The following is a 17,735-nucleotide window of genomic DNA, read 5'->3' as shown; positions in this document are numbered from 1 at the left end:
TAAGAATAACAGAGGTCTGCACTAGCCTTAAATGAATCAGAAGAAAGCCTCTGGTCCATCAGGTGAATCTTTGAGAACTTAGAATAAAAGTGGAGATTTGCAGATGAAGAAAAGCCCTGGATAGCTTGTGACTTGTACCAATATAAGCAGTACATCACTGGTGAGGTCATATCCATGAAAGTATTAAATAAAAAGGAAGTTGTATCATTTCACATTAAAACATAGACATAAGGCTGTTATTGGGGGAAATGAAAGTGAAATAGGATCATTTCTGCTCACTCCTTCTTCCTACTCTCCACCCCCAGCCCTGGACCAATTTAAAGAACCATGGGGGGGGGGGGGGGAAAGGCAGGTTTTTTGTGGCACTTTTATATAGAATTGTCTGAGAATTGGTTTCATAGCATTGACCCTGATTGGCGTGGCATGAATCTGTTGGCATGAACTAACTACTTTCTCTAGGAAGGTATTTAACGGATCATTCTCCCCAGCTCCCCTTTAGTTACCTAATTGCCTCTTAAATTCCTCTTTCAAAATAGGAGTTCACATTTAACCAATTTAACCAGAAAAATCAAAGGCCGTTTGAGCCAGAATGAACCTTAGAGATCCATCTAACCTAAAAATTAACTTTTACTAATGAGACATAGTTAAGGGAAATGAATTGCTTTTAAATCTCATAGCAAGGTAATAGAATCAAACTGGAATCTCTTATTCAAACTGGTCTCTTATAGGACAGTGTGCTTCCTAATATTCTGTGCTATCAAAGAAGGGGGTAGTACTCTAAAAAGTTGTATCCAGAAATCCAGTGTGGTCTAGTGATAGTAGACTTGGAGTCAAAAAATCATTTACCCTCTCTGAATCAACCTCAGATTATTTATTTTTATTGAGGGCATTAGATTCTATACTCTCCAGGGTCCTTTTCAACTCAAATTTGCCAAAACATATCCACTTAAATGATTATAATTCATGAATTTTAGACATGTACTGAAATTAGGCTTCTTTGCCATTATATCCCTAGTATTTTCCCCTATAAATTTCATGACTCAAATTCTCAGTCTCTGGAGAGATATTTTAAATTAACACAAAATTATTGATTTGATGTTTTTAAAATAGATGTATACCATCTCATATAAGTTAAATGTATTAATATTTTTTGAATTTTAAATATATTGGGTGTATTACATATAAGCATAATAATAATTCACAAGATTTTTAAAAAGAAAATGGGATTAGCCTAGAATAGAAATAGATTTTTTTTCCCCTAGCCTAAACACAAGTAAATCATTTGATCTCTAAGTTAAGAAAATGTTAATAATGAAAGAAATGAAACAAAATATTTGTATCTTGACCACAACCCTTGAATCCTCTCCTTTGGAAAAAAGTTAATTAATTCCTACATTTAAAACAGAAGCCCCAGGGGCAGCTAGGTGGTACAATGGATAGAGCACCAGTCCTGAAGTCAGGAGGACCTGAGTTCAAATCTGGCCTCAAACACTTTAACATTTCCTAGCTGGGTGACTCTGGGCAAGTCACTTAATCTCAATTGGCTTAGCAAATAAATAAATAATGAAAATAAAAAATAAAACAAAAGCCCTGGGTGGTGGGACTCAGCATCTTAAAGCTGAAGAACAGGGATCTAGCTTATTAGAGAGACTATCCCCCAGGTATTTCAGTAACTCAAACTTCCTCCTCTTGCCAAAAGGTGTTTAGAGTGAGTTTCCAGAGTATTTAGGACACGCCACAGAGTAGTGGGATTCCAAGAATTAAGACTTTCCCTATCCACTCTTCCACATAGATTCTTCCGTGGCCCTAAATAACTTCTGCATTGTGTGATGTCTTGTAGAGTGATGACAGAGAGACCGATTCCGCATCAGAAAGCAGTTACCAGCTTGGCAGACACAAGAAGAGCCCGAGCTCTTTAACCAATCTTAGCAGCTCCTCTGGCATGACATCATTGTCTTCTGTATGTAAACAAAGGCTCAGTTCTAATGGCCCCTGCTTTCTTGCTTTGCCATTTCCCTGCTCTCTCTAAAATGGTGCTTTTTTATTTTAATTTTTATTTATTTATTTATTTTTGCTATTCCCTTAACCCCAAGCACCAGAATACCTTTCTATTTGGCAACTGGCTTCTATCTAACCAGCTAAAAATTTTTTCTTGGTTGTACATCAGCTCCAAAAAAAAAATAACTCCATTAAATGTCTGTGTGAATCTCAAAACATGACTTCGGATGGCCAACAATATTAATAACTAATATTTCCTGTATGATGCTTGACAAAGTCACAGAGAAGCATCCTTTATAGTGAATGTGGATAGATATGTGTGTGTTACTGTTGCCTACTTGGCTGGTCACAGGCTTGGGAGGTATTTTATCAGAGTTGTTGATAAGGATCTATGAATGGCTCCATACTGATCTGATAGCCAGCATATAGATTTTTTAAAATCTCATGGGTCTCTTTTGCCATCTGGTCTATTTCAGACTCCCTTCTCTGAATAATATCTTTAAATTGAAGACAAAAACAAACAAACAAAAATACATAGATTTTGGAAACTAAAAGTTAGTGAAGATAAAAATTTAATTTTTTTTTTCATTCAAAGTTTGTAGATCTCCTAAAATCCCTGGACTCTTGAGGATTGGGCATTTTGAACCCCAAACTTTGGAGCACTTGGATGGAGATTAAAGAAGATGATGGCATGGCAGTGAGATAGAAACGTTTTATCACTAGATGGCATTATGCCCTTTTCTTTTAATTTTAGTAATCTCGGTGTGTATACATGTATGTGTGTGTAACCCTCTCTTTAAACACTCAGTATTTAAAAATCCAGAACTATGGAAAAGAAATTCTGGGGTTATTCATTCTTCTATAGGATTCCAATCAACATATACAGTTAAGAGATTTGTTTCAATGCAGAAAATATTTTATAAATGCTCACCTTGTACCAGCACTATGCTAGGTCTTTAGGAAACAAAAAGAAAATTCAACACTACCCTCAAGGATCTACAATTCAGTAGGAATTGGGGGAAAAAATGGAACAGGAGAGGGGAAAATTTGAATGATGATAATAAACTGATTGTTTTGCCTAAAGTGAAGTACATGATGCTAGGAATTATGAAATGTTTAGGTATCCATTCAATTGTGCTTACACTCTGATTGACCTTGGACTTATTGAATCTTATTTTTGTTGAACCTGTTCCTTTTGAATCCCTATCAATATCAATCTGTTTGCTTACCTATTGTGCAATTTTTAAACTCCTTCCATCATTTATCCATTATTTATTATCATTCCTTCCTGGACTTTCAGAGTATAAGCTCAGTAAGCAATTTTTCAGAGTTAATGACTTGCTAACATGGTGAAATTCCTTCCCAGCAGCTGAGAAATTTGATATAAGAACTTAGGTCACTATGGTCTGTATCTGGTATATCTTGTATATTATCTCTTTGGCCATTAAAAAACCCCAAAGAGTAGCCCTAAAAATAGGCTACTTATAACCACATGATTTTTTAAGTTTGCTTTCAAATGAACCAACCTGTAAATCATTGTGTCTTTTTAAATACCATGTTAAATTCATCAAAATGCATCAGAAATGCTAACTATTATTTTTTTGTGCTTCATGTTTCATTTGCTGAGTCAAAATCTTTCCAAACTAGATTGAAATACATACCAATAAGGGTTATTTCTAAAATCCTTTTACATACTCAGAAGCTAAATTCATGAAAATCTCGTTTCTGGTACCTTCAGGTGAGTGGAAGTGCGATGAGTGTTTACAGTGGAGACTTTGGCAATCTGGAAATTAAAGGAAGTATTCAGTTTGCCATTGATTATGTGGATACATTGATGGAGTTCCATGTTTTTGTGGCCCAGTGCAAGGACTTAGCAGCAGCTGATGTTAAAAAACAGCGCTCGGACCCGTAAGTAAATTTTGGAGTTTCCTGTATTCCTTCAAGTTTAACACCATGTTCAAGCAGGAAGTGGGGAGAAATAATAGTGGCAGTATTTGCATTTTAAAAATTATCTTCTAGGGAGCTAACTCCAAGAAAAAAAATTGAAAAATTCAATTTATAAATTTATTTCAGACTGAACTCCCTAATCCAAACCAAAATTTTAAAAAATCAATTGAACTTTCTAAGGGACTTATTGAAAATAGTCAAACCAGGGTCAAAATCTGAGGGTGGGGAAAAGGAGAGAGAGAGAGAGAGGAGAGAAAGAATAATCATTTTTTTTTTTTTTTTGCCCTTGATTTAAAAAGGAATTAAAATGCTATTGTCTTAAAATACTCCCTCCACTTAAATCCAACTCTGATACTTTCCTGTAGTATGAAGGTGAATTGTGGTTCAAAAATGGGCAACATATCAATTTAGAAATGCCTTTCAAATCCAGGCCTAAGTGAGTATGTCAAAATGCAGCTAGCTTTCAATTAGTGTGAATAATGGTCAGCAAATAAAAATTGCCACAATTTGAAGTTATAATGATGTAAAATATGTTAATTGGTTCTAATCCAGTAGAAATATGCAGTATGAATAATAAAATGAATAAAGTGAATTTATAGAAGCTCATCCCTAGAGGATTGACCATGAAGTGGTGATCCTTCTTTTGACCATAGCCTTAAAAAGTAGAGGATGAGATGGATAGATAATATCATAGTATCATGGAAACAGTGAACATGAACTTGGACAGACTTTGAGAGATAGAGGAGAATAGAAGGGCCTACTAAACTATAGCCCATGATATCTTGAAGAGTCACATATGACTGAATAACCAAACAGCAAAACTTGAAATGTTATTAAATGGTCTTCTAAGGTGAGGAAGTTCTGTGATCTGAATAGACAGAATAGAATAGACACAAAATACTGAAGTATTAAAATGGGGAGAAATTGAGTATTGTTTTCTCCAATCAACATATAGCTCCCCTAATAGATTTGTTTCAATGCAGGAAATATTTTACAAATGTTTACCTGGTACAAGCACTTTGCTAGGTCCTCAGGAGCCAAAGAGGAAATTCAACACTACCCTCAAGGATCCACAATTCAAGAATTAGGGAAGAAAAAGTGAAACTGGGAGGTGAAAATTTGAATGATAATAAACTGATTGTCATTTAACTTTTTCAGACCAGAAGAATCTCTTGCCTAAAAACATGAGGTACATGTTGCTAGGTATTATTAAATTTCCAGGTATCCAGTTCTACTTAATTATAAAAAGATCCACTAAACTCATTTCTTTGGGGCCCTTGGAGGAAGAGAGAGAAACAAGTTTTGTAGACTGTGTAGTAATTTCATTATTCTGTTTGATGTTGTCATGCTTTTTAGTAGGAGATAATAATTTTTCTTCTTGAAGATCTTAATCAAAATCAAAAATCTCCAAACTTTTTTCCCCCAAATTAATAGCATTTTAGGGAATCCCTTATGACATTAAACAGGAGAAGCTTATGACATTGCTAGATAGATGTATTCCTACTGAAAATCTTAAAACTCCAAACTTCTAGCTTTAGTTACCTCAGGGTTTCTCTGCCCTAAAAAACAGTATAATCTTACAGAGTTGAAAGAAACTTATGAAGCCCTCTTGTCCAACTCATAATTGAAAAAAAAAATCTTCTTGCAATATATCCAGCAAATGGTCATCTATTCTTTGCTTGAAGAACTCCAGTGGAGAAGGACCATTACCTACCTTCTATTTTTGGCTAATTCAGAGTTTTAGGAATCCTTTCCTTCTTATTTAATCATTTCAGTTGTATCCAATTCATCACAGCCCCATTTGGGGTTTTCTTGGCAAGGATACTAAAGTGGTTTACCATTTCCTTCTCCAGCTCATTCCACAGATGAAGAAACAGAGGCAAACAGGGTGAGGTGACTTGGCTAAGGTCGCACAGCTCATAAGTATCTGAGGCCAGATTTGAACTCAGGAAGATGAGTCTTCCCTCAGGCCCAGCACTTTGAGTATTCCACCTGATTGCCCTTACATTAAGCCTATATTAATCTTTCCACAACTCCCACTCATTGCTTTTGATTCTTTCCTCTAGGGCAAGAGTTGTTTCTATTTCAAATAATAAAAAGTTGGATGAGGAAATAGATAGCATTTTTTTCTGATGAACTTATCTCTTCAATTTCTAGATATGTAAAGACCTATCTGTTACCAGACAAAGGCAAAATGGGCAAGAAGAAAACATTTGTGATGAAGAAAACCTTGAATCCTGTGTATAATGAGATATTGCGTGTATGTATGAACAGAATTTATAATAACAGTAGCTGTCATTTACATACCATTCCAAGGTTTATTACAAAGCACTTTACCTATGCCATCCTATTTGATCCTCTCAATAATCCTTTGACATAATTATGTACAGTTGAGGAAACTGAAACTAAGTTTGGTAAAGTCATTGGTCAAGATCTTTCATAAGAACAATGACAGTATTTATTTCTCCTTGCATTGAGTATACCAGACTCCTGGAGTAGGATTTGAATTCAGGTTTCCCTGATTACTAATCCAGTGCTCTAAATCATAAATGATAACTTACATTTAAATTCATTCATTTAACAGATTTTTAAGTACATATTACATGGCAAAGTGGTAGACTCAGTGCTAGGAGAAATAAATACTGCACTGCTCTTATGAAAGTTAAAATCTTGAGGGGGAAGCAGCATAAACAAATCACTATAAATAAACCACAATAAGTGCTGTGTAATATTCAAAGCAGAATTGATTATAACTGACTGGGAAATCTCAAAAGCGTTTTAGAGATGGCATAATTTAGAATGGGGTTTTAAAAGATGTGTAAGATTTCAGGGGAGGGCAAAGAAAGATTATATCCATGGGTTTCAGGGGAAAACACAGAGAAAGGAACAGTCGGGGTCATTCTTGAACAATTCAAGTAGTCCAGTTTGCTTGTGGTACAGAGCAGTGCTAACAAATTCCCCCAAAAATGGGGGCCACTAAACCTTACATAAGAATCCTGATGGGCTGCCTATTGATTTAGAAAATCGCATATTAATATTATCTATGTTCTATTGTATTGTTAAAATTTCATATTTCTCCATTATATTTTAATCTGATTCAGGTTGCATTCAGGAATGTTGCAGACAGCAGTGTTTATACCTCTGATATATATGTGTGAATTTAGATATTCTGGAAATATCCAATATACATAAAACAGTCTGTTTTGTGAGTTAGACCAATGTGAGGGTTAATTTGTTTATAAAAAAAAAATTAAGAGAAAAAATGCCTTTGAGTTGGGGAAAAACTACACAGAATTCTATATAGGTGAAGGCTAAGTTGAAATGCTGGCCACTAGATTAGTGTTCTGGTGCTGTATTTTCCATTATCTTCCAGGAAGGAAACAGTCAATTTTTAACTATCCACATGTAAATCATTTACCTTATGGAAAATATTAAATCACAGACCAACTGACATTCCTTGGCATCTCTGGACATGCCTCTGGGACACTTCCTCCTACTCCCAGACAACAAAATAGACTAATTTGAATGACCTCAAGCAAATGCTTTAATTAGTAATTAAATCTGCTAGAAAAAGAAAATAGATTAAAAAAAAATCTGATTTCCAAATCCAAGTATAAGTGGTTTGGGAATTTTTCATATCACTACTTTTCTAGAAATAATTGAGAACACATTAGGTGGTTCTAAAGGATAAATTTCTGGATTTGGAATCAGAAAGCTTGAGTTTGAATTTTGCCTCAGATCCTCACTAGCCATGTGAGCTCTGCCAATTCACTCAGCCTCTCTTGACCTCAGTTTACTTATTTATAAAAAGGGGATAATAATAGCACATACTTCCTAGGATTATTGTGAGAATCAAATGAGGTGATACAGAGTGTCCCCAGAAATCTTAGTATGATTTTAAGTTATCAAGTTTAAGCTATTAAATGTAAACATGTTAATGTTTAAACCAGTCCATTTAAGCTTTAAGCTTAAAAACTGCACTAAAACCATTGTGACATCCTTTATATATCCTTATATTACACATAAATTAGTTGTAGTTTGTTTGTTTTTTTTCAAGATAATATGACTCTGGGAAGTAAAAAATTCCAATTTTCTAGTTGGAAAAGAAATTTCATTTTATGTGCAAGATGAAAAACAAAAAAAAGTTGGGGTTACCATCAAAAGGATTAACTATTTAGGACTAGAGACCTATGGTCCTTAAAATTGCACTAATAGCTTTGGTCCCAACAAAGGCATGTGTATGTATATACACATAAATACATTATATGTGTGTGTGTGTATATATATAATGTATATATATATATAAATATATATAGCTGTGTATGTGTATATGTGTGTGTGTATGTATTAAAACAAATAAAAACCCAAGACACAGAGTTTCTGGGTAATTAATAATCAATTTATTAATTAGGCTAACTGATAATAGATTGATGGCCAGTAGTTTCTCTCAGTAAGCAAAGACATCTAATGGAGATGCTGAGTGCCTTCATATATTTTTAGAAAAGGATCCCCTACACTTCTCAATTGTGTGTTTGGGGGGGGGGGAATTAACCCAAATTGCCTCAGCAAAAAAAGAAAAAAAAAGAAAAAGAAAGGAAAAAAGCCTTAATTTTAATTATTAAATTAGATCCAATTATTAAATGGATTATTAATATAATAAAAAAATTATATATTTTTCAGAAAGAGTATACATACTATGGTTTCTTTCTCTAGAGAGGAAAAAGAATTTGTTTTTTGAGAGGAAAAGATTTTAGCTACAGGGAAAAAATGTATTTAGTCTAGCCCTAGAACACCAGCAAGACTTGAAATACCGTATAAGAAAAGAAATTTCTTTTGAGCTGATGGCTTTTTTTCCCTTCTTATCCACATCTTTTACCTTTTGTATTTACCAACTGTGACTTAAGACAATCTCTTTGCCAGTAATGATATATACTCTAATTTACTCACAAGATCATCATGTGGAGGCATTTTTTGAATGGCAAAGCACAATAGAAATATAAGTTGTCGTTGGTATGAAAGACTTAAATGTTCCTAATTCTCGTCTTGTTTTCTGCAGTATAAAATTGACAAACAGAGCTTGAAGAATCAAAAACTGAACCTCTCAGTCTGGCATCGAGATACATTCAAACGCAACAGTTTCCTCGGGGAAGTAGAACTTGACCTGGAAACATGGGACTGGGACAACAAACAGAATAAACAATTGAAGTGGTACCCTTTGAACCGCAGGGTAAGTTTGAGGTTGTTTATAGCATCCTGGTTTGGCAATACTTTATGCACTACAGTGATGTTCTTCAGTTGTTTCACTCTTCCTGACCCCTTTTGAGGTTTTCTTGGCAAAGATACTGAAGTGCTTTGCCTTTTTCTATTCCGATTTATTTTACAGACGAGAAAACTGGCAAATAGGGTAGTTATATGCCCAGGGTCCCACATGTAATAAAGTGTCTGGGACCAGATCTGAACTCAGGAGGACGAGTCTTTCTGACTGTAGACCCAGTGCTCTATTCACCATGTCACATAATTGACCACTACTACCATAAAACCTGATTAATAGACCTAGTTCATTTGCCATCGGCAATCTTTGCAATCAGAAATTAGAGTTAATTTCTTTATTCTTGTACTTTTGATGGTAAAAAGGGATATCTACTCGGGAGGAGCCCCTGGAGCAGTGGAAAGAGTATTGGATTTAAGTTAGAGGACCTGGCTCCAAATTTCAACTCTGGTACTTAAGGCGTAAATGGTCTTTTTTAAAAGCATGAACTTAGTTTCCTTAGCCATAAAAAGAGGGAGTTGTACCAGATGCTCTTTTCAGCTTTTTCTAATACTAAATTATAGTGAGTCAGTATGGCGAAAATAAGTCCTTTTAGACTTTCAGTCTTTGGATATTGCACATAAAATATCTTAATGAAGAATTCCAGTGAACTGACCCCAATCCCTGAAAGGATCTTCCTTCTATTTATCCAAAAAATCTTAGATAAGTCCAGGTTTGCCTTCCAAGATCCAGGTAGATATGTTTAGATTCATTAGATTATGAGCTCTTCCAGGGTAGAGATTATCTTTTGCCTTTCTTTTCATTCCCGGAATTTAACACAGTGCCTGGCACTTAGCAAGGCCTTAATATATTTATTGACTGACTAAAATATGGATTCAACTTGAGGAATTTGCCTCCAGGTGATGAATCGGGTCTTGGCCACAGAAACTCAGGAAAGAGCCTTTGTAAGGCTTGGAGAGACAGCAAGCTATTGAATTAAAGTGATAATTAGAAATCATTGTTATTCTTTATTTTTATAGAGATGTTTTGCATAACTTCATTTGTGGTTTTTTAATTGTGAATAGGAGAGAGAACTTGGAATAAAAAATATTAAAAACAAATATTTAAAAAAAAGAAAAAAGAAAAGAACTTATTGTTATTGACTTTGTTCCATTGGCAAGATCAGCATCCTAAGTTCCAGACTGGACTTACCTACTTCCTAGCTTTGTGTTCCTGGGCAAGGCTCAGTTTCCTCTTCTGTAAAACAAAAATAGTACTATTTGTAACCTACTTAAAGATTTTGTAAGGATCCAACTTGCAAGGATGCAAAATACTTTGTAAACTTTTAAATGTAAGCTATTATGTTAGTGATTTATCAATGCTGATTATTTAAATCAACAAGCATTTTTAAAATCCTTACTTTTTGACAGATACTGCGCTAAGAAAGAAAAAGCAAAAACAACCCCTGGCCCAAGAGCCTTTCTTCTTTTTTTCCAATAGTATTTTATTCCAAATACACGTAAAGATAATTTTCAACATTCATTTTTGTGAGACTTTTTGTTATAAATTTTTCTCCCTTCCTCCTTTCCTTTCCCCCCCTTCCCAAGACAGAAAACAATATGATATAGGTTAAATATGTGCAATCCTTTTAAATATATTTCCGTATTTGTCATGTTGTAAAAAAAAAAAAGCAGATCGAGAAGAGGAAAAAAAACACGAAAAAGAAAAAAGAGAAAAACAAAAGGTGAAAATATTATGCTTTGATCCATATTCAATCTCCATAGTTCTCTTTCTGGATGTGATTGGCATTTTCCATCCCAAGTCTATTGTAATTGCCTTGAATCACCACATTGTGGAGAAGAACCATGACAGTTAATGACCACATAATTTTGTTGTTACTGTGTACTATATTCTCCTGGTTCTGCTCACTTACTCAGGATAAGTTCATGTAAGTCTTTCCAGGCTTTTCTGAAATCATCCTGCTGATCGTTTTTTATAGAACAATCATATTCCATAACATTCATATACTAAAACTTATTCAGCCATTCTCCAACTGATGGACATCCACTCAGTTTCCAATTTCTTGCTGCTACAAAAAGGGCTGCTACAAACATTTTTGCACATGTAGGTCTTTTTCCCTCTCTTATGATTTCTGTGGGATATAAGCCCAGTAGTGAGACTGCTGGATCAAAGGGTACGCATATTTTTATAACCTTCTGAGCATAGTTCCAAATTGAAGAACTTCTGTTATAATGGGTATAATAAAAATCTGAACATGAAAGATAAATAGAGAATAAATGGAAAGTGACTTTGGAGGAGAATGGCATTTTAATTGAGGCAGATTAGGAAAAGCCTCTTTAGTATAAATTATCCTTGAAGTAAGTCTTAAAGAAATACAGAGTCTAAGATTACAAGGATAAAAGGGAGATAATTCCAGCCATGGGGAATAGTTAGTGCGGAAGAATGGTGATGGAAGATGTGTTCTGTACAGGATTCACTTAAAGACTTTCTGAAAGGGATGAAACTTTAATTGTATTTTAAAATTATATAACTCCAGTTATTTAAAAATTATCCTCTAATTTTAGTTTATTCTAATTATTACTGACTCTCTTCTATTAGGACAAATTAATGGGTTGAGTTTTTGAGAAGGGTACATTGTATTTTTGCCATTTTCTTTAATTGACTTATAGAAACTGTGGGCTATAAGGAGAACTTTGTGTGCTGGGTGATGGATAGGGCTGAACTACCTTCATGTCAGTGGCAAAAGTTTTCACTGTCATAAAAGCAAGAAATGGGGGTAGGGGGAGGAAGTCTACTCTGGGTCCAGCCACCTTAAGATTATAGACCTAGAGGTATTTAATTATATTTACCCATATGTTAGGTGGTAGGGAACAGGACATGGGATTCTCTCCCTGATGTTATGAGTGATTTTAAATTTAGTGCATCTGTGCACGTGACTTGCCTTTTTCAGATCCTGGAGGGGATGGGTTTGGACCTCTAACCTTGTGTCAAAGTAGAAAGTCCTGTGCTTTACATCTCACCTTAGGTGAATTACAGACAAGCTATTTATTAGTTGTCACAAATGTTTATTAATTTCCAGACAGCACCAGTTGCCCTTGAAGCAGAAAACAGAGGAGAAATGAAATTAGCCCTTCAGTACGTCCCAGAGCCATTCTCAGGTATGTTGTTCTGTCCCTGATGGTTCTCTTGATTGGATTCATTCTAGCCCTCACCTTCACTCTCCACATTTCTACTACTTGTTTTAGCATCATCTTCCACGGGGGACCAAATCACTATTGAAGATAATGCTAACCTTACCTACAAAGTAAGGTCACTGGGTATTAGATGTAGTGAACATCTCTGTTTCATAATTAAACCTTATTGGGGATATTTTATTTCTTGGATATAGTAAGGTACTGTTATCCAAGGTTACTTAATATACATTAATATTTCAGATAATAAAGGGGATGTGTTCTCTTCTGTTGGTGACCAGAAGTAGGAATGATGTAGGTAGGTTCCATAGGGTAAAATTTCATTTTCTTTAAATATTCATTAAGCACCAGCCATATGCAAGGCACTGGAGTTACAGAGATAGAAATTGACTGATCCTTTTATTAAGGCTCTAGTCAAGGGAATTTGACTAAAACAAGAGCTTTTAACTAGATAATGTCCAAGGTCTCTACAGTTATGTGGGTCATGTGGTCATAGTTCGGTCTTTATTCACATTTCCTCACATCTGTGACTATTCATTTTCACTTTGTTCATCTTAATGCATTATTCCAGCACTTCAGATTCTCTTTAGGCCCTAATTCTTATATCCTGTATGTTAGTTCTCCAGAATTACAGCAACTACAAATTCTCTTGTACTGAACTTCAGAAGCCATCTCATCCAACCTGTATCTACCTGACCAAGAATACTGGCTTCAAACAACAGCCTTGCACAAGAAGTGGTCACTCAGTTATTTTTAGTGAGGGGAAGTCCCCTACATCTCCTCTACCATTTCCCAACTGTTCCATTTCCAGTTAACTCTAATCTTAGGAAGGTTTTCCTGGCATCAAGGCTACACCTGCATCTTTCTGCCATCTAAAAATATGTTCCTCAATCTGCTCTGTGGGTCCATCCTTCTCTTATTGCATAGTCCTATATATATCTGAAGACAACTTTTTCATCTTCTCATATCCAGGCTAAATTCTCTCATTTTTCTCTACCAGTTCTTATCTTCAATCTCTTTCACCCTTTCTGCTCACTTTCTTTAATCAACCTGTACCCTCAAAATGTGATGGCCAAATCTGAGTGCTCTTTTCCAGATGTAGGCTGACCAGGCATAGGAGAATACTTCCTTCATTTGGAAGATTGTACATCACTTCTTCCCAAATAAGATCATATTGGGTTTCCCAACCACAATAACATTCTGTCAACTAATATAAACCAGTAGTCCCCTTAAAAACTCCTAGAAGTCATCTAAGTATGACTTCCCTATTTTATGCATATAAAAGTTGACATTAAAATTACTAGTATTAATACTGAAATATTAAATTTTATAATAAATACCTGTTAAATTTCATCAGTTTAGCACAGTGTTCTGTCTTGCCACTATCTTTTTTAGATCCTGACTCTCTCATCCTTTATTCCAGGTATCTCCATCTTTATGGCATCTACAAATTTGGTAGATATACCATTTATGCCTCTTTCCAGTCTCTGATAAAATATTAAGGCACATAGATCCAAACATAGATATGTTATTAGAGATTCCATTCCATTAGTGACATCTTCATTAATGACTTTTTTGGGTTCCATTCATTCTGCCAGCTCCAACTCCACTTAAGAATATTAAAATCTAATCCACATCATCTTACACATAATAACAAGATAAATTATCAGATATTTTGCTGAAATCTTCTCCAGCCTTGTGTCATCTTGTAATTTCATAATCATCTTGTCTATATCTTAATCTATTTCTTTATAAATAAAAATGTTGACCATTAAGGGTTCTGTTTTGCAATTAGAATTATGTAGTAAGTCATCCAGATGTGTACCCTTTTGGTACATAGATAAGAAATTAAGCCATTAAGTAGCTAGAAAAAATGTCACTGAATCTTTGTTAATACTTCTCATCTTAACAAAGGGATTAAGATGGCTTCAGTATGTAGAGTTGATCACAAGAACAGGACTTGCATGAAGATGGCTTGACTACCATCAGGCTTAGAATATTGTTCCTAAATGATGGTTAGATGAAAAAGAAAACATTGAAATGCATGAAAATGAGAGCTTTCTGGGATAATGGCACTAGGACCTTTTCTTCTAAAAATAAAGGAAGCATCTTTATTCAACCAAGTCCCCCTAGACTTTATAGTGCTTTTCCAGTAAGAAGAGACACATCTTCCTAGGGTACTAAAGTATACCTCAATCCCTCATTTCATCCCTCTCTACCTATAGCACATACACCATGGTTCCAGGAGGGCAGAGAAGTTAAGATACGCTTCATTACTTCCGTGCTTCTGTGATTACAGATAACATGGGGCTTATATGTATCTTACCCAGCATGCAGAAGGGCAGTACTCTCTCTCCTTTCCATTTGGGTACCAGTACAGCCTTCAGGCTATTTATCTCTCATCTCTCTTGCTTACTACATGACTAGCCCACCTCCTTTTCAAACCATATATGTGTTTGATATATCACAAGCAGTTCAATTTTTCTAATAGTTTATCAATTCATGGGTTATTGGACAAGAACTTTACATTTAGAGTACCATCACTTAAATTAATGTTTAGATTGTCTAGGGGCTATATGGTTCTCACTAACATGGTCTTCACAGCCCCCTACTGACCACTGGTTTCCATTTGGTTATTCATGAACCACTTAAGAGATTTGAGATGGTGATCCAAAGGGTTTGTGCTAAAAACATTCTTTGATGGCAGCTTAATCAATAAAAAATTTCGAAATGTCATGAATAATATTAAATTACTTTTGGATTTCATAATACCTTTAGTTGTCATTTTAAGGAGTTCATAGAATGGAAAAAAATGTTGGGAACCACTAAGCTACTTTGTCACAGTCACTGCAGAGGGCCACATAGCAATAAGGGCCATTAGATTTTTTTTCTTGGAGTATTCCAATATATTATATTTTATAATGTCTTATGTTATATATAATATACAATTGTATAAATGTAAATAATAAATAACATAATTATCCTTGAGAATAGGAACTCTTTATCACTTTGTCTTCATATTCCCAGTGCCCTATGTATAGTTTTTTATTTATTTATTATTTTATTAAATCTTTGTGGGGTTGGATTAGATTGATAACCTCATTGCTGGGGCCAGATTGGAGAAGGACTAGATGACTTTATTAAGATTGTGAATTCAGGGACTAAAGTAGACACTGTACCTGTGAGCCACTATCAGAAGCACTTTTCTGATATTTCTGAGAGTGAACTTTCTCCCATTTGACTGTTGCAGGTAAAAAGCTTGCTACAACTGGAGAAGTGCACATCTGGGTGAAAGAGTGCATTGACCTCCCCCATCTTCGGGGCAGCCACCTGAATTCTTTTGTCAAATGGTAATGATGTCACCTTCAGGGCTGTAGTAGAACAGGTTTGGGTAGCCAGCTTTAATTTTTTACATGATGATCTTGACCATTAAACAAATTTACTTTTGAGAGGCAATGAAATGTGTACACACAAGGCTTTATTTAGCACCAGAGTTGGCAACAGAGAAGGTAATTTGGCAAATAATTCTCACTAGCACTTTCTTATACAGCCATATAGGATTATATGTCAATGATCTCCCTTTATTTGTGGGCAGTTTTTCATTGTCCCCTTAATCTACTTGCAGGTCTGCCTTGTCGATCTTGTGCACTTGGGGAAAATAAAGACATTTGACTATTAGCTTAAGTAAAATATTGTGGAAATATGGGGTGTAGTTGGGGGGAGCCATCCAACTGATTCGAGGCTTCCAAACTGCCACTCTGTCCAGTGCCTAGCATAGTACCTGACTCATTGTAGGCTTGTAATAAATGCTTGTTGATTGATTTTTGTAAACTAGTGACTCCCTCTTCTTTCATAGATAATTAAGAACTATATTTTCCTTTTTAGAAACATCCTAATTGCCCTTTGTCTAACATTCTCCCTCCCCAGTCCTATATACCTATATTGAACTACATAAGTGCATTGTAACTAGAGTACAAACATATTGATTTATGAAATGTGACCCCACCATATTATTTCTCTTCAAAGTACCATCCTGCCAGATACAAGTAGGAAAAGTCGTCAGAAGACAAGAGCCGTAGGAAAAACAACCAATCCTATCTTCAACCACACCATGGTCTATGATGGTTTTAGGCCTGGAGATTTAAAAGAAGCCTGTGTAGAGCTGACAGTCTGGGACCACCACAAATTAACCAATCAGTTTTTGGGAGGACTCCGAATAGGCTTTGGAACAGGTATGACTTCTTACATTTTTCAGTTTAACATGAACCAAAAACTACAATGGGCTCATGATTTATCAAAATTCATTTTAATTTTATTTTCTATTTTTATTTTTAAACATTTTAATGAAAATTCCTTTTTCTTTTCCTGTACCTTCTTGCCTTACATTGAGAAGGCAAGAAAATCAGAATCCCTTGATACAAATATGTATAGTCATGCAAAATGAATTCTCAAATTAGTTTGTCAAAATATAAATAAGAGTGTCTTTATATTATTACTGTTGGTGGACAAATTGTTCTATTGGTTCTTTATTTCATTTTACATCTGTTTATATAAACTTCCCAGGTTTCTCTGAAACCATGCCCTTTATTATTTCTTGTGACACAATAGTGTTCCACCACATACATATATCATGAGTTGTTTAAGCATTCCTCAATTGATGAGCAGACCCTTATTTTCCATTTCTTTGCCACCATAAAAAAAAAGCTGCTATAAGTATTTTTGTACATATGGATCCTTTTCTGCTTTCTGTGAGATCTTTTTGGGGTATAGAGTTAGGAGTGCTAAGGATCAAAAGGTATACACAATTTAATAACTTTTTGGAACATATTCCAAATTGCTTTTTAGAATAACCAGATCAGTTCACAGCTCCATCAGTAGGGCAGTAATATAGTCATTTTCCCACAGCCCCTTCAACATTTGTCATTTTCCTTTTTCATAAACTTTGCCAATCTGATGGGTATGAGATGATACCTCTAAGTTATTTTAAATTGCATTTCTCCAATTCCTAATGATTTAAAGCAAAGGTGTCAAGCTCATATGGTTCTGTGAAACTCCTGATTACAGCCTGAGCTAGAATAAAATATAAATAGGAATTGTTTAACAAAATTAATAAATATGAAAATTCATTAATTATAAATAATATAATATATCTCATAAATAAATGATGACGATGATTAAGTAAATAATAAGATATATAATAATAAAAATGTAAAAGATAATATTAGTTTGAGGTTTTCTAAGTCAATATGTAGCTGCAGGGATCTGTTTCTATTTAAGTTTGAAACATTTAGAGCATTTTTAAAATATGGCTAATTGATAGGTTTGATTTC

General features: G+C 34.7%; 1 protein-coding gene across 12 annotated transcripts in view; it reads left to right on the top strand.

The window, feature by feature from the left end:
* SYTL2 (synaptotagmin like 2) overlaps positions 1 to 17,735 on the top strand; it is a 141,998-nt gene that overhangs the window by 120,833 nt on the left and 3,430 nt on the right. For 10 of the 12 annotated variants that reach the window (XM_031961866.1, XM_031961863.1, XM_031961864.1 and 7 more), the window contains 7 exons: positions 1,841 to 1,960; positions 3,737 to 3,906; positions 6,103 to 6,205; positions 9,002 to 9,172; positions 12,294 to 12,372; positions 15,656 to 15,755; positions 16,432 to 16,637. In XM_031961866.1, the coding sequence (XP_031817726.1) occupies positions 1,841 to 1,960; positions 3,737 to 3,906; positions 6,103 to 6,205; positions 9,002 to 9,172; positions 12,294 to 12,372; positions 15,656 to 15,755; positions 16,432 to 16,637 (949 nt within the window). The remainder of the gene's footprint in view (positions 1 to 1,840; positions 1,961 to 3,736; positions 3,907 to 6,102; positions 6,206 to 9,001; positions 9,173 to 12,293; positions 12,373 to 15,655; positions 15,756 to 16,431; positions 16,638 to 17,735) is intronic. The other 2 variants (XM_031961865.1, XM_031961869.1) reach the window with 1 other exon arrangement.

This window comes from Sarcophilus harrisii, chromosome 3, assembly GCF_902635505.1.
Source record: "Sarcophilus harrisii chromosome 3, mSarHar1.11, whole genome shotgun sequence".
Lineage (NCBI taxonomy): Eukaryota > Metazoa > Chordata > Mammalia > Dasyuromorphia > Dasyuridae > Sarcophilus > Sarcophilus harrisii.
This window is presented reverse-complemented; position numbering and strand designations above follow the sequence as displayed.